This window comes from Hemicordylus capensis, chromosome 5, assembly GCF_027244095.1.
Source record: "Hemicordylus capensis ecotype Gifberg chromosome 5, rHemCap1.1.pri, whole genome shotgun sequence".
Classification (NCBI taxonomy): domain Eukaryota; kingdom Metazoa; phylum Chordata; class Lepidosauria; order Squamata; family Cordylidae; genus Hemicordylus; species Hemicordylus capensis.
The window spans coordinates 144364026-144386894 of record NC_069661.1 but is presented as its reverse complement, the minus strand read 5'-3'; the positions used below and the strand labels follow the sequence as shown (position 1 = coordinate 144386894).

Below are 22869 nucleotides of genomic sequence, written 5' to 3'. Positions count from 1 at the left end.
GCTGGAGCATCTATCTCCTGGATGTTAGTTGACCACAGGCTACACTTTGCAGTCTCTGCCCTGATTACAAATAGCCACAAAAGCTAGACTCAAGTTCCTCTTTGCTATCACAACCTTGTATGCTGATAGTTTATTTTGAGGGCACCCAGACTCTCAGTTTCTGTTGCCATTTAAAGGGCAGTAGCCAGTTCTGCATTTTGCCACCACAACATCCTTTCCTGCCCTTACTTGTGGTTGGTCTTACCAGAAGCAGAGGACATTCTTGTAAGTGGCTGACCTCCTGTGCTTAGAAAGGTATAAATATGTCACAGAGTGCTGTGGGAAATTGGATAGCATTACATGGTCCAAGATGAGACACAGATAAGACACAGAAGAGACACAAAGCGTGTGGAATATGTAACTGTCCAAATTGCAGGTTTCTCATGCTTCTTGTGCCTTGTTTTCTCATACATCTCTTGCTTTTACAACATGCCCCCTGCTTCTTCATCTTCTTTTCATCTGCCATTTTAGGGCACTTTTTCTATCGATCGTAAATGACTGACCTCATTTCCCCCCTGAAACTAGTTCTTCCAGTAACTTCCTATCCCATGTGGTAGCTGTTAAAGCTAGCAGTGAAATGCAAGTTTTAAATAGAGTTGAATCATTTCTTTGATGTTTAGCATGTAGAACATAATTTCCGCGCTACAGTAAATTAGTGTATGTGGAGGTGGTGGTAGAGGAAAGAATTAACTGGAAATGAAAGCTTTGTGTTGTGAACGGCACCACCATCAGCATATACTTCTACTACTACAACAAATATTTATATACCGCTCTTCAACCAAAGATTTCAAAGTGGTTTACATAGAAAAATAAATAATACATAAATAAGATGGCTCCCTGTCCCCAAAGGGCTCACAATCTAAAAAGAAACCCGCAGTAGCTACTGGAAGGATACTGTGCTGGAGTTGGATAGGACCAATTGCTCTCTCCCTGCTAAATAAAAGAGAATTACAACATTAAAAGGTGTCTCTTTGCTCTGTTAGCAGAAGTAGATACTTCATATGATATCTTGTTTAAAATACGTATTCATGAGAGAGTGTTCAAGACCAGGGGTTTCCAACCTTAGATCCCCAGAGGTTGTTGAGGTACAAGTCCCACCATCTCCATCCACAGTAGTCTTTGTGGATGGGGTTGATTGGAGTTGTCCAACATCTGAGGACTCCAAGTTGGGAATCCCTGGTCTATTAGGAAATGAACACTCTCATGCCCATTGACATTACAAATCCCCATTCAGCCATGATACCTGCTGGGTGACTCTGGGCCAGTCACTTCCCTCTCAGCCTAACATACTTCACAGGGTTGTTGTGAGGAGAAACTTCAGTATGTAGTACTCTGGGCTCCTTGGAGGAAGAGCAGGATATAAATGTAAAAAATAAAATAAAATAAAATAAATTACAGGAGACAAATGCCCATTGTCATGATGGGAGAAGTGCAGGTGGCCTGATATTGCAGGGGAGCCATGATAAGAGGTGCAATGCATTCTTTTATCCTGCTCAGAAAGACACAACACGAGGGTCATGGGGTGACTGTCAGAGTGACCCAAGCCACCAACTCTCAGAGGTGATGTACAGATTTCAGCATTTTCCTCAGATACAGTGCTTCATTTTTCTTTCTCCACATGAGTGAATGGCAGCTGTTCTCCAGATGGGCGGGGTACACTTGTGGACCTCATGGACACAGAGGCTATACCTACCTGCTGCTCCTATTGACCTCAGTGCCTGGAATGCCTGCTCAAGTGTGTCCCAGGTTGCAGTCTATTTATTTTGCCCCATAGACTTTATGGGAACCATTAAGAACTGAAACTGCCTCTATTTGCATAGTGTTTAGCAAACAAATCACTGGAACCCAGAGGAATTCCTAAGACCACCCTGCAGATTGATATGCAAAAGAATGTTCCACTGAATAGCACTGCAAAGATACAATGGTGGCAAACACGTACTTCCTCGTCACAGGCTTCACCATCAGAGAGTGGGCTGACATTAGCCTTAATACTAAAAGAAGCTTCAGATATAGCCCCATTGTATGCTGGCACAACTCCCTTGATGTTAATGGAGTTGGATCGTGCCATTAGTTCAAGGGCTGGCAACCCTGGCATGTGTGCCAAGAGTGGTTCCTATGGTGATTCTACATGGCACTCCAGTTGGCTGCTGGCTGGCGTGGAGTTTGGAGCTGAGGGAGCCCGAAGAAGTGCACAGGAAGGAGGTGAATTGACCCCCCCCACCTGACATCAGTGTGTGTGTGGGGGGGCACTCTGCCTCCTCCTTGTGCGCTTCCTCAGCCTCTCCTAGCTGGTTTGCTATCTGAGAGGCTTGCTTTCCCCCTCATTCTTTAATGTGAGATAAAGCAAGCCTCCAGGATAGCAAACCAGCTAACTTCCCAACTGAGGCCCTCAGAGGGCTGGATAATAATCTGGGGCCATTTAGGTAAACCTAACAGTCTTCTGATAGCTCAGGGGCATGATGAAAAATGCGGTTATCCACCTGCTATGGTTAAAATAAATTAACACAGTGTGATACTGAGGCTGTGTATTCACTGTAAACAAACATCAGCTTGAATCAATCTTTCTCCTGATCGCCTAGCACAGTTTGACATCCTTTTCCATTGATAAAGTTCTTAAAATGAAAAGAGAAAAGGGCTTTTTGTTTTGAATGATGATGAAAGGTTCTCCCTGGCTGCTCTTCTAAGCATACAGTAACAATCTGAGTTAATAGGTAACTCAAAAGACATTCCCCTCTGGTAGTAATTATCAGTGGAATGAAAGGGGTAGAATGAAAGGAATAAGTCATTCGGTGAAGTAGATTTGCCTTCTAGACCATTGTTAGTAGCAGAATAACCATAGACTGATCAAACCTGTCACAAAATGGCTTACATATTTTGCGATATAATTTCTCGAGTGCTATGAGTAATGTAGGGGTTGACTGACTTTGGTCTTGCATGGTCTACTCTTATTTTCATTTTACTAGAATCCTGGTGGTCCACTAATGTGTTTTAAATTGACAAAGCAAGCAAGTATTAGGGGTATGCAAGACAACTCAGCTTGATGGGTTCGGGGTTTCAGTTTCGAACTGAACTGGGCCCAGTTTAAACCTGGACTGGTTTGAACTGGGACGGCTCAATGTCAAGTCCGGTTCAAACCGGAATGGCTCATACACCCATAATACTCTTTTGTTTTGTCCATTTAAAACACATTAGTGGCGTTTTAGTGACCTCCACTCCTGTGCAGAGGTCCAAAAGGGTCTGGAACTGGCCCTGCCAACCATGGTGGAGACCGGCAGGGGTGGGGGAGAGCTCCCACTGGCCCCGCTGCCCCCCTGCACAGCAGCCACTGATGCCAGCACTCATAAGTACTTTCTTATTCCATTCCTCCTGCTCTATCGTTATGGAAGCCCCCCTGTCCTCCCTTTCCCTTTACTTGTAAAGGGGAATTCTCACCTGATTCCCCTTTACCAGCAGAGTTCCAAGCCCTTTTGAGCCAGCTCAGTTTGAACTCAAACTGGGCCCAGCTTGACAGTGCACAAAATCAGACCGGCCCAGGTTAGCTCAAATCCAGTTCAGATTTGAACTGAACCAGCAGAACTGGTTTTGTGCCCATCCCTAGAGAGTATAACTCTTTTCATGAATCCCACCACATATCAAGATAATCAGGGGAGGTCCGATTGCAGTTGCCACTGGCTCACTTGGTAGCGACCCCAAACCAGGACATTTCTAGAGTTGCCGTGTGGCTCTGAAACATACTCCCAGATAACATGAGATTCTGCTGATTGTTTTTAACCACAGTTGAAAACACACCTGTTTTATCATGAGAACAGCCCTGCTGGATCAGACCCAAGGCCTATCTAGTCCAGCATCCTGTTTCACACAGTGGCCCACCAGATGCCGCTGGAAGCCTACAGGCAGGAGTTGAGCGCATGCCCTCTCTTCTGCTGTTACTCCCCTGCAACTGGTATTCAGAGGCATCCTACCTCTGAGGCTGGAGGTGACCTGTAGCCCTCAGACTAGTAGCCATTGACAGACCTCTCCTCCATGAAATTATCCAAACCCCTCTTAAAACTATCCAGGTTGTTGGCTGTCACCACATCTTGTGGCAGACAATTCCACAATTTGATTATGCATTGTATAAAAAAGGACTTCCGTTGGTACTGAATTTCCTGGCAATCAATTTCATGGGATGACCTCTGGTTCTAGTGTTATGTGATTTATCTCTGTCCAGTTTCTCCACAACATGCATGATTTTATAGAGCGCTATCATGTCTCCCCACAGTCGTCTTTTTTCTAAACTAAATAGCCCCAGATATTGTAGCCTTGCCTCTTAAGGAAGGTGCTCTAGGCCCCTGATCATCTTGGTTGCCCTCTTCTGAACCTTTTCCAGTTCTACAATGTCCTTCCTTAGATGTGGTGACCAGAATTGTATGCAGTACTCCAAGTGTGGCTGCACCATAGTTTTGTATAAGGGCTTTATGATATTAGCAGTTTTATTTCCATTTTCCTTCCTAATGAACCCTAGCATGGAATTGGACTTTTTCACAGCTGAGTCGACACTTTCAACGAGCTGTCCTCCATGACCCCAAGATCCTTCTCCTGGTCAATCACTGACAGCTCAGATCTCATCAGCATATATGTGAAGTTGGGGTTTTTTCGTCCCAATGTGCATCACTTTACACTTGCCAACACTGAACTGCATTTGCTATTTTATTGCCCACTCACCCAGTCTGGAGAGACCCTTTTGGAGCTCCTCACAATCCATTTTGGATTTCAGTACCCTAAAGAGTTTGGTGTCATCTGCAAATTTGGCAACATCTCTGCTTACCCCAACTTCTAGATCATTTATGAATAAATTAAAAAGCACCAATCTGAGAACAGTTCCCTGGGGAACCCCACTTTTACTTCCCTCTATTGTGAAAACTCTCCATTTATACATACCCTCTGTTTCCTGTCCTTCAACCAGTTAGCAATCCATACATGTACTTGTCCCCTTATCCCATGACTGCTCAAGAGTCTTTGATGAGGAACTTTGTCAAAAGCTTATTGGAAGTCCAGGTATACTATGTCAATTGGATCACCGTTATCCACACACCTGTGTGACACTCTCAAAGAACTCCAAAAGATTTGTGAGGCAAGATTTGCCTTTGCAGAAGCCATGCTGGTTCTCCCCCAGCAGAGCCTGTTCTTCTATGTGCTTAACAATTTTATCCTTGAGGATGCTTTCCATCAGTTTTCCTGGAACAGACGTTAAGCTAACTGGCCTGTAATTTCCCGGATCCCCCCTGGATCCCTTTTTGAAAATGGGTGTTACAATTGCTACTTTCCAGTACTCTGGTACAGAGCCTGATTGTAGGGATAAGTTATATATTTTAGCAAGGAGTTTGGCAATTTCACATTTGAGTTCTTTATGGACTCTTGGGTGGATGCCGCCTGGCCCTGGCGATTTGCTAGTTTTTAATTTTTTCCAGACAGTTTAGGACATCATCTCTTGTCACTTCTGAAGCAGTTCTTTTCTTTTCTATGTTTAGTTTATGATGTTTTAAAGTTTTATTTATGGTAATTTTAATCAGTTTTATATGATTTTAAGGTTTTATTTGCTGTTTGCTGTTTGTTTAAATTGTAAACTACGCTGAGATTTTATATAGGGCTTTATATAAAAAAGACAAACAAACCAATCAATCAGTCAATCAGTCTTGAATATGCATTCTAATTTTTCTCCCCAAAGGCACAGTCGCCTGTCCTGTAGAGCTTACAATCTAAAACTTGGCAGTGGGGTAAACAATGACGGTAGAGTGAAGTAAAGTTAATTGGATGAATATCTCCAAATGCCGTTACAAGAATTTAGATTTCATTTTAGGAGAGAATGCCATTTGTTTTAAGGACATTCCCCCCCCCCCACGTAAGAAACACGGCATGCATGAAAATTTTGGTTTGCTCTTTGACATCAGTGCATCAGTTTTTCCCACAATTTATGTGTCTGAACTCTTTGTGGGTAGGAAATCTTTCTGCATATATTATGACAATTTTATCTGCAAATGTTTGATGCATTATAAATAAAGGAAAAAAAATAGGGTGGTATTCGGCTTTTCTAGCAAGCCACTTCCTCCACACCCTCTGGGGAAGAAAAAGCCCTTAACAGCAGAATGAGTGGGATTTTGCTCCCCAGATGGAGGCTTCTGTGGGGCTTTGCTGAATTTGCAGTTTTCTCTCTGAGTAGCATTTCACATCAGTTGACTGCAGAGCCAAAGCACAGAGCTAATATGGACCTGTCCCAAGAAGTATGACTCCCTGGGGACCCACATCATTGCTTGCCAGACCCGACGCTTGTCATAGAACTTTTATGCTCTGCGTGCTTGTTTTGTAGTTATCATCCTGATGAGACAAGATCACGGTGTCAGAATGACACTGGCTAATTAAACGTCAGCAGAATCAGGAGCCGTAGCAAGGCATTTGGGCTTGGATTGCTAAGACTGAAACAGGAGCCAAGGATGTACATCACCCACCTTGCGGTTCATTAAAATGGTATATAACTCTACCTTCAGCTCACACTAAAAATCCAGCATGGAAGATGCAACAGGGGTTTGACACTAATGAGCCCCAGAAAGATTAAACAAATGTCTGTAGGTGCTGTTCTGTTGTGCACACACAGTCTTTGGCAACTTCTCTTTACATCGTGTTGACTTTTTCTCCCATAGAGTATCATGCTATCCCTTAGTGTCATAACTTAGCCCAAAGTCAGACATGTAATCCAGCACTGCGTCTTCCGTTGACTTCCATGAGACTGAGGTGGAGCAGAGCAGCCAGCCAGTTTCTCATTTAAGGAGGTTTGGCTGGGATGAAGGGAACCTATTTTCATCTTTGGTGGACCTGTCCTAGGGTCTTAGCCTTTTGGACAGAGGTATTCACAGAGATGTGCAGAATTACAAACCAGAAAATAAGATTAAGCCCCCAGCTGGTGTTAGTAAATGTATTTTCTGGGATCAATACATATGTTACATCCAAAAAATAAATTGCATTCATGGTAACTGCTGCCAGGTTACCTATAGCCAAACATTGGAAAAATAAAACCTTGTTGATGGACAACTGGTACAAGAACCTATGGCATATCACAATCTCAGAAAAACTAACCCATATTATTCGCTCTCGTGCAAACCAGACTACAAATAATTCTTTTAATGTAATTTGGTCAGATTTTATTTTTTACACTAATAGGGGAAATTATGGTTGTTTTCCTACCACAGACAATATTAGAATGCGGATGGATTGTTGAATTGTGGTTTTTTGTATTATTTTTTGCTGTTTGTGTTTGGATCAATATTGTTTAGTGCTGTACATTTTAAAAAATAATGTAAATTTTAAAAAAAATTTAAGGAGGTTTGGCCCATAAAGAGTTGAATTGTGTTTCTCACAATACACAGTCTGAGTAATTGTGATAAGTTGGGCTCACCTAATTAAATAAATGTTGTTTAATTATGTTTGCATGTGAATAAAATGAGGGCTCTGAAGACAAAGTCCATTCTTTGTTTTTAGATGATGTCCTGGGTACTATTTTGGAAGATGCATTCTGTTCTGTACAAGAGGAGGAGGGAGGTTTCTTCCAAGATCACACCTTACAGCCACTTTTTTTTTTCATTCTTGTGTACAGAAATCTGACTTGTTTTTACAGGCTGCTGCTCAATTAGCCAGGGGCATCTTTTAAGCTGTCAAAAGGTTTTTAATTATACTAGCTATTTACTCAACAAAATGCTGAAGCCCTAATAACAAGGTTGTTGCAGTATCGAGGCCAACACAAATTTACACTCCTATGATGGTTTGCACAGACTCTGGCAAGGTGCACTTGCTTGCTCCATTAGTTTCTGTCCATGGGCACAGCTCTGCATGAAATAATAAAGTTGTATAGCTGCAACCTTTCCAAACTAACAATTTATTTTTATAATGTATAAATGAAAACTTAGTACATGTAACGGCACATTTATATACACACACATTCAAGTTAATTAATCCAACCAAATCAAGCAATTCAGAGCATTAAGAATAACACATTCTAAAAAGCCACAATAAAGCTTTTTGCTAGTGGCACCCACATTAGGGAGTGCTCACCCCGTAGAAGTTCATTTGTCTATTGATGCCTCCTTCTTACAGTGTGTTTTTATTTTAGGAGTGTTTTCTAGGTGTATAACGTTTCTGGAAGGACTGGTTTTTATTGAAGGCTAGAATTTTTTAAGCTGCTTTTTATTGCTTTTGGATTTGCATTACTTCTGTTTCCATGTCTTCTATTTATTTCTGTTTTCTTAGCTTTAGCTTTTGTTTATGGGATTAATATTCTATTGCTGTTTTCACGGTTTGCTGCCTTGAATTATCATTTAGGAAGGTGTCTTATATATTCATAAGTCAAATCAATAAAAGTCAGTGTTTAAACCATTCTAAAGTCAGCATGAACAATACTCATACTTGTCTGTGCAGAAGTTCCAAATGTAAAAGCCTAAAATGCCTGGTAGAATAAAAATGCTTTCACTTTGTGCCTAAAACGTAAAAGGCAAGCAGGTCTTCCTGGGAGGGAACTCAACTTCACAACTCTGGGGTCATGAGATCTAATCATCTGCAAATGCAGAGACTGCAGAGGCGTATCTAGGGAAAAGAGCGCCTAGGGCAAGCACTGAAATTGTGCCCCTGTCCAAACATCTGACACTCATCTTTCAGATAACTTTACCATAATATCAGCTGAAAAATACAACTCCAGACACTTTCAGGAGAAATAGGTTGTAAGCAACACACACATGCATACACACATACAACCAGACATGTGACACTTATGTGCCAGTTGCCTTCCCAAGGAAATGCAACACATATGCCTCCACAGAGCTAAGCAGTGAAAGCTCTCTTTAGCAAATGCTCTGCCACCTCAGCACACCTCACTACAGGTTGCTGCCTCCAAGGAATTCAGGGATGGGTTTTTTCTGTCCAAACAGCTGTTGCCTTAAAGGGAGATGGTTGTGATGGGAAATCCTAGGGGCCCCAAACAATCTGAAATTATCCAGCAGCTTACAGTAGGCTTGGATCCAGCAGCCTGATCAGGAAGAAGGTGGAAGTTGCTAGCCACAGAACAGCCAAACAGTGTGATATTCGAATCAGAAAAAATGGTGTGTTTGTGCGTGAGAGAGAAAGAATTTATAACAATAATCTACCCTGCTCTACCATCACCAATTTTCTGTCTCTGCCACATTGCAAAGGTTTGGTAAAAGGTTGCCCCTGCCCCATCCCCTCAAGTTCTGCCCGGCATGCAGAGGAAAAAAATATTACCAACTTGAGAAAACTGGCTTCCATGCAAAGTAGCTACAGGCTGAGAAAGGGGGAAGGTGCACCAAGGGAAAGGTGTTCGGCTCAGGAATGGCCAATGAAATAAATTAAAAAGAGACAAATTGCTTGACTTCATAACCAGTCAGCCAGCTTTCCCCTAACTCTGCTCCAGGAGCAAACATAGATGCAATTTTGCCCTTGATTCAGTGTACTTCCTGGGTCTAAAGGTAAAAACAAAAACAAAAAACCTCAATTATATTGCAACATATTCAATTTCCTATCTGTCGCTGTGACAGATACTAAGGTAGTAAGTAGGGGTGTGCACGGAACCGCCAACTGCGGTCCGGCACTGTGGTGGTGGGGTACCTTTAAGTGCGGCGGGAGGGTTTACTTACCCCTCCCGCCGCTTTCCCGCTTGGCGCCGTAATGTTTAGAGCAATTGGGGCGGCAGGACACCCCCCTGCCGCCCCTTCCCTGATGTTGCTTGAAAAAATGCCCAGCAGTCCTTCGCACGTCTTTGTGACGTGCGCGCGCGCGCGCGCGCGCAAAGGGCTGCTGGGCATTTTTTCAAGCAACGTCGGGGAAGGGGCGGCAGGGAGGTGTCCTGCTGCCCCAATTGCTCTAAACATTACGGCAACAGAGCGGGAAAGCGGTGGGAGGGGTAAGTAAACCCTCCCGCCACTCTTAAAGGTACCCCCCCACCTGAACCGGACCGCCCAGGTCAGGACCGGTCCGGACTGGTCCGGAGGCTTTTTGAATGGCCTCCAGACCGGTCCGGGCACATCTCTAGTAGTAAGAGCATATGGCCTGTGATAGTGTGTATTGGATGGAGGACACCAGCCACCTTCATAGCATTACAACCCTTTCAAAAGTGAGCTCTGCCATAAATGAACCAAGTAGACATACAAATATGGTGCCTTGGATAGGTTACACCTCCCTTGTTCAATACAGAGGCAGGCAACAGGCAGACTAGACAGTAAACTTTATGTCTAGTTTATCAAATGCACTAGTCAATCAGAATCACAGCATGTCTATTCAATGTGTCTTTTAAAAACAATTGTGTTCAAAGTAAAAAGGGAGTTGCATTGATTTTTTTTTAAAAAGACATTCTAAAATACAACTTTTTTGGAAGACAAGGAAACTTGAGCAAATCTACTTGGGATGCACAGGCAATAAAAACCTAAGTACAACTCAGCTAAATTGAAGGGAATAATTTGTAGCACATTAACCACTTATTTCAAAAGACAAGCCATTTCTCAGTATGGTAAGACTGCACAGCACAGGGATGGCAATACATTGCAAATGCAACATTTCTGGGTGTGAATACTTACAACAGTTTATTTTTTTAAGCAACACACAAGTTAAAAGCAGGCACTTCCAAGTTTGAGATCCCACAAACCTTGTAATCAGATTGCTTGACAAATATGCAGATAAAGATAGAGCTCTGTATAGAGAATTAAAGAGTATGTGAGTGAATATTTCCATTTTATTCCTTTCCTCTCCCCCCGCACACACTTCAGTTTTGCCACCTTACAAGGTATTAAACCAACATTGTCTTTTTAAGGGATATTTTGTCCACTTAGCTTTGTGCCATTTATATCTGTTTTGCCAACATTGCCAACAACTTTGCATTCTTCCAACTCCCTAGATCAGGGAAAATACTAGACTAAGGCCTCACAGAGGCCAATTGAGGATGTGTGGTGGCCATTTTGTTTTCAGTGGCCATTTTTTTATTTAAACAAATGGCCGCTGCACATGCTCAAATGGTCCCTGAGAGGTCCTAGGTCTTGCCAGGCCTCACAGAGGCCTTTTGAGCATGTGTGGCGACCTCCAAAATGCACTGATCATTGTAGGTCCGAACAAGCCTGAAAATCAGCCCAGGATGGACTGAGGCAGTGATCTAAGAGGTCGGTGGGGGGAGGGGGAACCTTTGCAGACTCTGCCCCTGTGGCCTTTAGGAAGCCCCCCAAAGGGGCTACAGGTTAAAAAAAATGTTTTAATTTAAAAAATTATGAATTGGGGAGGGGTGGGGAGCAGCATGGCACTGGCACCCCCCCCAAAAAAATGGCTGCCACACCCTAGATTCACCTCTGAGAGACTGAAGCATGACCTCTTCAGAAGATAGGCTTGATTTTGTTCCATGTAACTTTTCACAGAATTTGTAGGGATGTGTAGAAATTCCTTCAGGAATGTCATTTTTCTTATTGAAATTTATTTGACTTCCCTTGAACATTCTCAGATGTTTCTCCTTAAGAGGAACCCTAATGTTTGGATTTCTTTTCTTTTCTTTTTTTTTAAATTGGTACCAGCACAAATATAAAAAATGTAAAACTACAGCTGATGACTCTGTTGCACTTCTGCTGTAATATCTGCAACTGTAAACTTCAAATATGAAACATATTAAGTCATCAGCCCAATAACTTTAGTTTTCCATATATTAGCTTATTGCTTGCATATCCCAAGTTTATTCATTTTTATTTATTGTTTATTTATTGTTATATTTATATACTGCCTTTCATTAAAAACAATCTCAAGGCGGTTTACAAAAGTTAAAAAACATACAACAAAAATGGCAATAAAAATATTAAGCTAAAAATACAAAACCAATCTAATTTAAAATCTATAAAATACAAACATAAAAACCATACGTGAGTAAAACACATAGAAGCAGCAATAAAACAAACATGTAAAGGCCTGGATAAAAAGCCAAGATTTAACAAGCTTTCTAAAAACTGTGATGGAGTCAGAGGAGCGAATGGCCACTGGGAGAACATTCTGCAGCATTATGTCTGCAGCTTTAGCCTGTGTTGACAGAATTAGTATCTGTTGTAAGATTAGCTATTCAAAAAACTAAGGATATATTTATAGTAGTGGGTTTAAGTATACATAAGATTTGCATACACTGCAAATATTGGGCAAAATCCTGTGGAAATGTATTCTGTGCGAGCCACATTCAAATGAGGCTTGCTCAGAACAACTTCCTCAAAGATAAGCCCAGTTTGGACATAATATGGAACGGGTCCTCACCCCCCCCCCGCCCACCTCTCTCCCATCTGTGTTTGGACATTGGGGAGAGGGGCCTCTCTGCAGTTGGCAAGACTGTAAAGAGGTGGGGGAGCTGCCTGTGTGGGCTTCCTTCTTTCCTGAAGGACAGCCCACACAGCCAATAGCAGCCAGAGCAAGGGAGGAGCTTCCTCCCTGAATTCCGGCATGGGAGAAGGCTAACAGCAGTGCTGTGTTCGAATTTACCCCTGCCACAGGCAAACTGGAGGATGAGACAATGAAACCTAAAGATAACCAAAGGTGATAAATGGAGTTTGGGTAGGGAAACCACAGGTCCATTTTTTCCTTTAACTATAGTTCCCCGGGTTCAGACATTTGGTTAGCAAAACTGGAGGTGAAGAAACCTCCAGTTTCATATTTCATCTAAACCCAGCCATAGTGTCCACTTGTGGGTTATTGTTGTTTTTTAAACTTTTTACAAGTGTCAGTTACGTTGGTATAAGCCAGTGACTTCTGCAGAGTAATTTCACATAGGATCAAAAAAGAAATAAAGACAGAAATTTGTACTGCTAAATTCTCATTACTCTCAAGAATGCATGGACATAAAAGAGAACAGCTCAACTTTTACTTTTCAGTCCAAGTTTGCAAAGGACATGGGGGGAGGGGTGTCTTTTTTACTTGTAAATCAAGTAGCTGTCGCCCAGAGGTTACTGAAAAGCAATAAATGTACCATGCCATTTTTATGATTCCCCCTTTCAAAGTGGCCTCACCCAAAGTCACCTTACACTGCAGTGCATCTATATAGTGTGCTCAGGAGGACATGCAATGTAATAAACCAGCCTCATTGTTGAAACTATATATAGTTGTTGATATTGCAGAGGATGCCGTCTGCTAAATTGAAACATGCTGTACAAGATGAGGTCTTAATCCAAAGTAGAGCTGGCAATTTTCTATTAAAAGGGATCTGCACAAGACTTTTCACAAAAGTTCTGTGTTTTCCTTTTAGCTTGCCTGGAAAGATCAGGAGTGGGCTGAGGTGGTTGGTTGAGCAGAACTCAAAGAAGGCAGATCTGGTCATAAGAGTTTTCCTGAGTGATCTTTCACCTTGACTGAAGGGCAAGAGTGCAGTATCTTTAATCTTTCTTCCATTGCATTTAGTTCAGCAATTCCTGGTGCGATTAGAGATTAGCATAGTAAAGAGCCCAAGGAGATAGAAGAAATAAACCACTAAGGTCATCGTATGGAATAGAACTATGTTGCACCTGTTTTCCATGTAGTGTGGTGGGGGGTAGGGAGAGAGAAATTGATGCTTTTTTAAAAATTCCAGTTTCATGTTAGTCTTCAATCTGAATGCAAGTTGATCCAATCAGAAGGAAGAGAACCTCATGGATCAACTCATTGGTTTTCAGCTGGCAGATCATGGCCCACAGTTGGGTCCTGAACTGTGTTACCTAAGCTGAGTATATTTATTTATTATTTATTATATTTTTATTCTATCTTTGGTACAACAGTTCCTGAGGTCGTTTATAATAAATGAAAAACCAGCAATAATTTAAAATTCCTTGACAATAGATATCTGAAAACTCATACAACAAAATAGGGCTATTCACACGACTATCAAAATGAAGGTTGGAGGCATGCAGCCCAGATGGAAGGCTTATGTGGACCCATGGGAACCCCTCCTACCCAGTTCATTCAAATGTTGGTAGCCTGACTTTTGTATCTCATTCTTTACTGAGGTAGAACGGAAATAGCAGCTGCCCTACCTCAGAGTTTAATCATGTGTGGACATTTCCCTTTTGCAGCAGCTCCCAGCCACCGCCGCTATGTTTCTAATACAGAGCTGCAGCTACAGGGGCTGCTATATGTGCATGTGCCACTCTGTACAGCCCATTCTATGATCCTTTGTTTCCAAGGCCTTCAGTAGGGCTGTTCCTGCCTCCTGTCTCTGTGTCACCAATCAGGGGACAACTGAAGATGTAGTGAAGGTTCCCAGTCTACTGGCAGTGTAATGTATGCTGGAATAGCTCTTTGTATTCTTAGAGGATGCAGCCCCTGATTTCAAACATGGAGACCCCAGCTGCCTGCATCTTCTGGGTACAGAGTTTGCAGACCCAAATAGAGGTTCTGTTCATCTGTGGGAAACAGGGTAGGAGATTTTCCCTAAACCACCCCCAGATGCTTGTGTGAAGGGCTCAATGTCTGAACAGGGCTATATTTGACTCTAGATCAATAAAGGGTGGCACAAGACAGAGATGGTCTGTGTTTGACAACAGCAAGTCTAGTTGCAAATGTAGCCGAGACTTTTTTTTAGGGGTCAGGGAATATCACTTGACATTCACTGTCCCACTAATGCAGTGAGCCATGATTTTGAGCATATGCAGCTGCCTTATACTGAGTCAAACCACTGATCCATCTAGCTCAGTATTGTCTATACCAAGGCTGCACAATCTCGAACCTCAGCTGTTTTTGGACTACAACTCCCATCATTCCCAGCCACAGTGGCCAATAGCCTGGGATGATGGGAGTTGTAGGTCAACATCTGCAGGAAGCAAATGTGCTGCCTTGATCTACACTGACTGGCAGTGGCTCTCCAGGGTTTCACACAGAGCTCTTTCCCATCTCAATCTGGAAAGGCTGGGCATTGTGTGTGCTTTACCACTAAGCTATGCCCTCTCTTGGTATGGCTGGCCTCCCTGTACTTCTCCCCTTTGGCTGGAGCTGGCTAGTAGCACACAGGATCAATATCTATCTGACATCCCATCACCTATTTCAGTTTCAGTGTAGGCTTAAGTATTCACACATGTTCATCATCAATCAGTTTTTTATTACAGCCATTGGCCAGCCAAAAGATAAAATCCAGAACAACAAATATAGCTAATATACATAAATAGTGGCTGATAGTTACACACAATAAAACAGTATACAAGCTTCACACATGTTGAATTGTGGTCTTCCAGTGGGTGCTACATACAGAAGCAAGGCTAATCCAGGCCACTGGATTAGACCAGAAAGACTATGGAAAATAACCCTGTGCTGGAAAAGATGGTGGGCTATATTCCCTCCAAAACCAACAACAGCATAGATTCCAGAGCTACCACAGTTTAGGCAAGTGAAATGATCTTAAGAAACAAAGCCAAATAGAGATTTGGTTTCCAGTGGCTTATCCATGGCAGTTTTTGAAGAGGAGGAGGAGGAGGAGGAGAGAGGGAAAGAAAAGAAAAGAGTAGCTCTTTCTGTACTGTTTCATTTTCTGCAGTGCATGTAATCAGTTGAATTAAACCTCTTAATATTTGTTCCCAGGGTCTCCCATTGCTCAGTGATTCAAGCCCTACTGTTCTCAATGTATGTTAACAAGTTGTTTGCTGTGTGGTAACATATAAAGGTATAAAGCTATACTGGCTTTTGGAGGGCAGCTTGCTCAACATATAACAGAAAACTCTGCTCAGTTCTGTTTGGGGCATGAAGAATGGGAAGGGACATATTTATAGCTGTTATTACAGGCAGGTGAGCTAGAAGTGTTTCATTTAAATGCCTCTTCCCCCCTCTGCTTCTTCATTTCTTTAAGCAACCTTGCAAACTTTAAATGTTGCCAACCAAATTCAGAATTCACTCATGACCTAGCAGGAAGGAGGGTGGGGGGAAGGCTGCAAAACCTTAACCTCCCCCAGACGATCCCTTGGATGTTGCTGAGACCCAGATGAGAAGTGCTGTGCCAAGCAGCGCAGAACTCCGGAGGCAGGGATGACCTATCTTGTCTTCCAGGTATCCCACAATGCACCGTGTGTTGAGTGTGGTGCATTGGGGATTTCCTGCAGGAAACAGGTACTCTAAGCGTCTGTCTCTATGTCTCCTTGGGCTGCGTTCAGCCCAAAAAGACACATGACAACAGAGCCCAGGTTAAGGAAGCACTCACTAAAAAGCTGGGCTAGATGGTGCTGCCCCGCCGGGTTTGGGCCTGATCCTAGTGGTTCTTAGCCCAGCTGGACTTCCCTAGCCTGGGTTGGCTTTGTGTGAGAACAGCCTCTTAGTCGGGGGGGGGGGGAACCTTGGCACAGTTCCAGAATGAGTGGACCATATTGGCAAAACCAACAAAAAGTTCAGTGACATCTTAAAAGATAAACAAATATATTAACAGCAGGAGCTTGCATGGATGACAGCCCATTTTGTCAGATATATAGAAGGAAGGATGACCAAATCAAAAGAGGACAGAGCTTGTGTAGGGTTAGCAGGGCCATGGGGTGGGGGCGAGGCTGTCATGGAGAGTGCCTGCACTTCTGAATCTGCAACTCCATCACTGTATGCAACTTAATAATTGGTAGTAGAAGAGGGAACAGGGCCAATTTGGGCACCTGCCAGAGTCCCATTAGAGCTCACCACCAATCCCCTCAGGAGGAGGAGCTGCAAGCAGCAACCACGGTTGTCTGAACCTCGTTCAGGGTCCCCCTCTAGTGGGGCTTCCTGTCAACTTGTGGCAGCAGCAGCTCCTGATCCCCATCCACTGTATTTATGGTGGTGGTGGCTGCTGCTTCTGCCACTACCATCGATTCATTTACTGAACAGTTAGCAAGTGTGTCTAGGAGCACTGCTCACTTGCCTACTTTCTTCTAGAAGGCAGCCATTGTTCCTAGCCACCTTCATCACTCATCTCCTCTGGTGGATAGGTGAGCAGTCATATTAGTGTTCCATGAGACCCATTTGTGTGGGGGCCATGGCAGTGCAGTAGAGCATAGGCCCTTTTGGACATGAGATGTGTAGGCTTTTGGAAGTGATTTCGTGAACTCCAGATTACTCATCTCTGACTTGTGGGGAATACAGATTTTGAGAGTATTCAATAGAAGCTTAGCTGTGTCTAATTTCCATTTAATTCTATAGAACGTCGCGTTCAGTGGAACTGAACAAAACACAACTTCCCTCCATACCTTATCTATTTTAGCTCCTGTGGGAAGTTCTTCAAAATATATTTGTTTGCCAATCAAGCCTGACATTTATAAATCTAGCTGAAAACTCACTTATTCATAACTGGCTTTCTTTTTAAACCAAATCATTTATGTTGTTCTTTTTCAGTGAGAAAAAGAACACCTTTTTGTTGTTATTGATGAAAATGAGCCCTATTGCATTGAGTGTATGTGTGTGTATGTTAAGTGGAGATGGGGTAATCTGCAAGCATGCTGGCAGGGAATAAATCAAAAAGTTTCCCTCTTCTCCTTCTAGTTGGCACGTCACAACAAAATACTGCAGCAGATGCTAAAACCTGGGTCTGATCCAGAAGACGGAGATGAAGCTTTGACGCACTACGCCAACCACACAGCCCAGATTGAGGTAAAGGTTTGCTTGTGGAATGGTGCATGTGTGTGTGTGGTGGTGGTGGTGGTGGGGGATTAAGCCATGATGCTTTGTTTTGCACTACACATAAACAGGTTTCCATCTGAAGATTAAAATTTTATATAGTGTTGATTATTTGTGATAGAATCTACTTCCTTGCAGGTTTTAAAGGTAAAACTGGATGAACATCTTTCCGGAGATGATTTTATTCAGGAATGGCAAACTGGTGATCGATTCCATTAGCCTACCATTATGGTAGGCTAGGGCTGGCACCTAAAGTGCCAGCATAGCGTAGTGGTTAGAGTGTTGGGCTAGGACCGGGAAGACCCGAATTTGAATCCCCATTCAACCATGAAACTCACTGGGTGACTCTGGGCCAGTCATGTATCTCTCAGCCTAACCTACCTCACCAGATTGTTGTGAGGATAAAAATAAGCTTGTACACTGCTCTGAGCTCCTTGGAGGAAGAGCGGGATATAAATGTAATAAATAGATAGACAGATAGATAGATAGAGGAATCTTTGGTGATCCTTATTAGCCCTATGATTTTAATGGTGTGATAAAAAGTAAAATTGCCCATTCATAAAGAAAAGAGAATTGTTTTCCGAAGCTGGGAGAGAGAAATATGTCACACACTTTATTTTTTAGAATACTATTTTTAATTAGAGAAGGATTTATCCATATGAGTAAAGTAACATTAGTAGAGTGCTATGATAAGGATCTTAAACTTGATTACAAAACAACAGTGATGTTTCAAACTCTCTTTGGATTTTGTGTGTAATGCCCCAGTTCGGCCCAGGTGCATCTGCTCCATAACCGTGCAGCCCTTTCTGCTAAGTGGCAACACATTTCTTAGAGAACCTATGAAGGAATCAGTTTGTGAGAGAAAATGTACCCTCGGCCCCCCTGTCCTGACCAGTTTTTGGAAAATGTAATCATTTTACCTCTGAAGATTTTTGCCTTCCAAGGATTTGGAATAAAGCTTAAGATTATTTCCAAATTTTGATTTTATGATAATTGAAGCAGCCTTTTGAATTGCTTTTTGGGAATTGTACCTACTGTGTCAAATGCAAAATATTTTGTCTGATAACTGAGGGGAGAGGAGGTATATGACAGACACTGTTTAATTACAAACAGTGTGGAGAGAGTGGACAAAGAAGTCACCCAGTAAACGTGGCTGATGGTGCAGCATAGAGCTGGCCTTAGAGGTGGGTGAGCTGGGCAGTTGCCCAGGGCACCTACTTGAAGAGGACACCAGACTGAGCTTGTATAAGCCATACAACTTGGCAACACTACCAAGGGGTGGGTGGGAGAAAGGAAGATACTCCTCAACCAGATGCTATTTATCCTAGCTCTGGTGCAGGGAAGACAAAAGTATATTATTCTGCATACTTAACATAGAATTCAGTGTCTCAAGATGTGGTGATGTCCATTAACTAGCTTAGATGCCCTTTGAAAGGATTAGACAAATTCATGGATGATAAGTGTATCAATGGCCATAAGCAATGGTTGCTAACTAGATGTTCACAGCAGTATACCTCTGAGTGCCAAATGCAAGTGGTAAGCAATGTGAAATGGCCATCACCATTATTATTTACTTACAAGCTTCCAGACAAAATGGCTGGTCTTTGCAGGAAACAAACTGCAGGACAAGAGGACTTTGGTCAAAGTCAGCAAGATGATTCTTATGTTCTTATGACTCTAACAAGATACTTTGTACATGGAAACATCTGGAAATGTAAATTACTTTGGTCTGTTTCCTTTTCTAGGAGAGTTGCTCTGAAGACCTTTCTCTGCTCCATTTCCAGAACAGACTTCCATGGAAATGTTAGCATTACAGAATAAATGTATTGTGCAAATAGGCCTCACGTTTTAACTTTTATGTCATAACAAACACTGGAGCAACTGAGAAAGTGTTGAATAATTTATCATGGTGGTCAAACTATTTGCATCAGGATAAAATGAGTGCATCATTTACCTAGGTTATTTTAATTGTTTACCTTGTGTACCAATTTTGGGCCCAAACTGAAGCCATTTTTCAAACCCTCCTAAATTCCAGGTGTTGACAGTAAAACGTGGAATGTCATAATCTTTTTGATTAAGTGTTTGGATGGCAAAAAGCTGAGACTCTTCGCTCAGGTTCAGAATGCTAATTGTAGGAAGAATTTGGGCTTGTCAAGTAAACAAATAAATTACATTGGGAAGGACTTCATCCTGCATAATAATATATGTCCTTTCCATGCTACCACCTTCATTACAGAGTTGGTTGGATTCAAGGTGCCAGATACAGATCTTGGTCCACACTAAAGCTCGAGGGCAGGCAATATGCAGCCTAGTCCATCTGGACTGAGGAGTGCCATAACCTTGTGCAGAGACGAATCATTGTCTCACATTACTGAGTGACCACAGTCAGTGCCACATATCTGATATTATTTAGAAGAACTGACATGTCAGAGAGTTTCATTCTCAGCCAGCCTTGAGCCCCAGAATTGCTCATCTTGGAAATGAATTACCAGACTATGGTCATTTGGCCCTAAAATTTTGGTTAAGCTAATCATAGTGTTCTGCTTTGTAGACACTCAGGGCTACACATGAGGCCAGTGGGGTCTGTACACACTGAGGTGTGGGAGTGTGACTGTGACATAGTATGACAGTGTTGTAGAGATCACCCACAAATACATGTAGGCATCATTCATACAATGCCCACCCCTTTTTCTGCAGTGCTGAATCACATATGGGCACACTTTGGTGCTTTACAGGTGAGTGTGAGGCTCACTCCTGCATCTCACTGCATGGAGAACTCTGGTGACAGTGCCATATGTGCACCAGCCTCAGTTTGTGATATCTAGATACAATATCATGCCTAGGGACACATTTGTAAGACACATTGGCTGCATTCAGATGATCCAAATCATGGGTTGAAAGACTGGAATTGAACCACAGGCCCTGTCTCCTCCCATCTTCCTCCTCTTTCCCTCCTCCTCCCATCTGGTGCAGCTCAGTAGAATTCTTTCTCTTCTGACCATGGTTTACCAATAATTCCATACTGGCAAAAAGTGTGAACAAGCTCTCCAAACCATGGCTTGATTCTGGTTTGGAGGGAGAATTCCCCAAAGGAAACTTGCTGGAAATCTCCTAAAGAACAAGCCCTCCTCAAAATTAAGGAGATTTTCTGCATTACTACTGATAGATGAGCTGTAACTATGTCAATTTACATTGTCCTAGCATGTCTAGAGAGAATTTTGCTCTATCTATCTATCTATCTATCTATCTATCTATCTATCTATCTATCTATCTATCTATCATATTCCTTGTCACTGTTCTCCTATGTTCATTAGAAATAGCAGTTTATATATAATCTTCAAACCTTGTATGCATCTGAGTGAGAAACATATATTTGCAGGTTGTCCGTCATGATAGAACTATGGAACAAATAGTCTTCCCTCTGCCAAATATCTGTGAATTCCTCACGCATGAATCCAAGTGCCGTGTATTCAATACCACTGAGAGAGATGAACAAGGAAGCAAAGTGAATGATTTTTTTCAACAGACAGAGGACCTGTACAATGAAATGAAGTGGCAAAAGAAAATCAGGAGTAAGTACAGTACTTACAGGTTGAATAATTTGTCTGCTTTATAGCTGTTGTGAAAAATGCAACAGCTTGATCTGCAACTGAGTTTGGGAAATGAGGCTAGTCCTCTGAGCCTAAATTGCGCAAGCATGCTTGCCTGCTGTGCTTATTATTCTGTTCTTGATTTCCTGAGATGCTGACTTCTGAATTATGATGTCCACAAATAAAGAATATTCTGAAGCTGGTCAGCATTTGAGCATCTTGTTGTAACCAGGAAACTATGTTTCGTAAAACATTGGACAATTTATTAGCAGCATGATGGGTCAGGCTTTTGAGCCTGAGTTAGTCAAGCGTGTGTTTTGCTCTAATTGTTTTCTTTCATTATTATTGATGTGTTTATTGTCCTCAGAATGTTCTTGTGTAACTAGGCTAAACTCTTGCTGGGTCCATCCCATTTTTGGTTAATCCATTCCTTGATCCAGGTCAGCTTTTGAATGAGGTTTTAGTTACTTGTATTTCAGTCCTGGAGTAGAGGCGGGGCTAACAAACAGCCAGCAGCAAGAGCACAAAAAAGCGCTTGCCTCTCTGTACATAATATCTGTTTCATTAAACTATTACTATTCCTGATTCCACACCATTGCCATGTCCTTGCATACTACAATTCTTTCCCTTGGATTCTACGCCATTCTTTTTTTTTTTTTTTTTTTTTGGTAGTGACTTTTCCGGCACTGGTGAGAGTGTGTGAATAGGTGCTTAGACATTACAGGTTTGGTTGACATAGCCAAAACTGGTTAGAAGCACATGGCGAGGAATCCCAGGACAGGCTGTCTAATGGATGTGTATGTATCACAGGTTATGAAGGGCTTTATTGGTCAAAACAGCACCCTGAGCAGAGCTCAGACACATACAGAAGGCCAGTGCAATTGGCAAAGTAAAGACTGAATGTGCTCTTGCCCCCTGAACTTTAATAAGAGATGAACTGCAGCATTTTGCACTAGCTGAAGCTTCCAATCATCTGCAAGGTCAGCCTCACATAAGAGTGCATCACAGTAGTCAAGCCTGGACATTACAAAGGCGTATAACAGCATGGCAAGAGCTTGATGCTCCATGAGGGAACACAACCTATACAGCAAATACTGATACTCTTCATGCTCTTCAATGAGAAAGCTCAGTGTGGTTCATATAAAACTCCCAGTAAACTCCCAGCCCTATCCACCCCAGCACAGTAACTCCAGTGACTGTTGCTGGTGTCTATCTTGTGTTTCTTTTTAGAATGTGAGCCCTTTGGGGACAGGGAGCCATCTTATTTATTTATTTATTATTTCTCTGTGTAAACCGCCCTGAGCCATTTTTGGAAGGAATAGAAATCAAATTATTATTATTATTAATAATAATAATAATAATAATAATAATAATAATAATAATAATAATAATTTCCTATCTAGGCACTAATCGGGACCACACTTGCCTAGTTTCAACTGTGCTACAGTACCAGGCCCTCCTAGAACATTCACCATTAAGAGCAGTTGCTTTCCTAGCTTTGGGACTTTCAGCAGGCCCAGGGTACAATTGCAGGGATTAGTTAGGATCTTGCAGTAATTCACCATGACATCACTTATCTCTTCTAAGAGATAATGGGGCTATTCACATT

At 42.3% G+C, this 22869-nt stretch overlaps 1 protein-coding gene across 8 annotated transcripts in view; it reads left to right on the top strand.

Annotated features, from left to right (window-relative positions):
- Nucleotides 1-22869, top strand: part of ITPR2 (inositol 1,4,5-trisphosphate receptor type 2) — a 352451-nt gene that overhangs the window by 259800 nt on the left and 69782 nt on the right. For all 8 annotated transcript variants that reach the window (XM_053252991.1, XM_053252992.1, XM_053252990.1 and 5 more), the window contains 2 exons: nt 17536-17643; nt 21050-21242. In XM_053252991.1, the coding sequence (XP_053108966.1) occupies nt 17536-17643; nt 21050-21242 (301 nt within the window). The remainder of the gene's footprint in view (nt 1-17535; nt 17644-21049; nt 21243-22869) is intronic.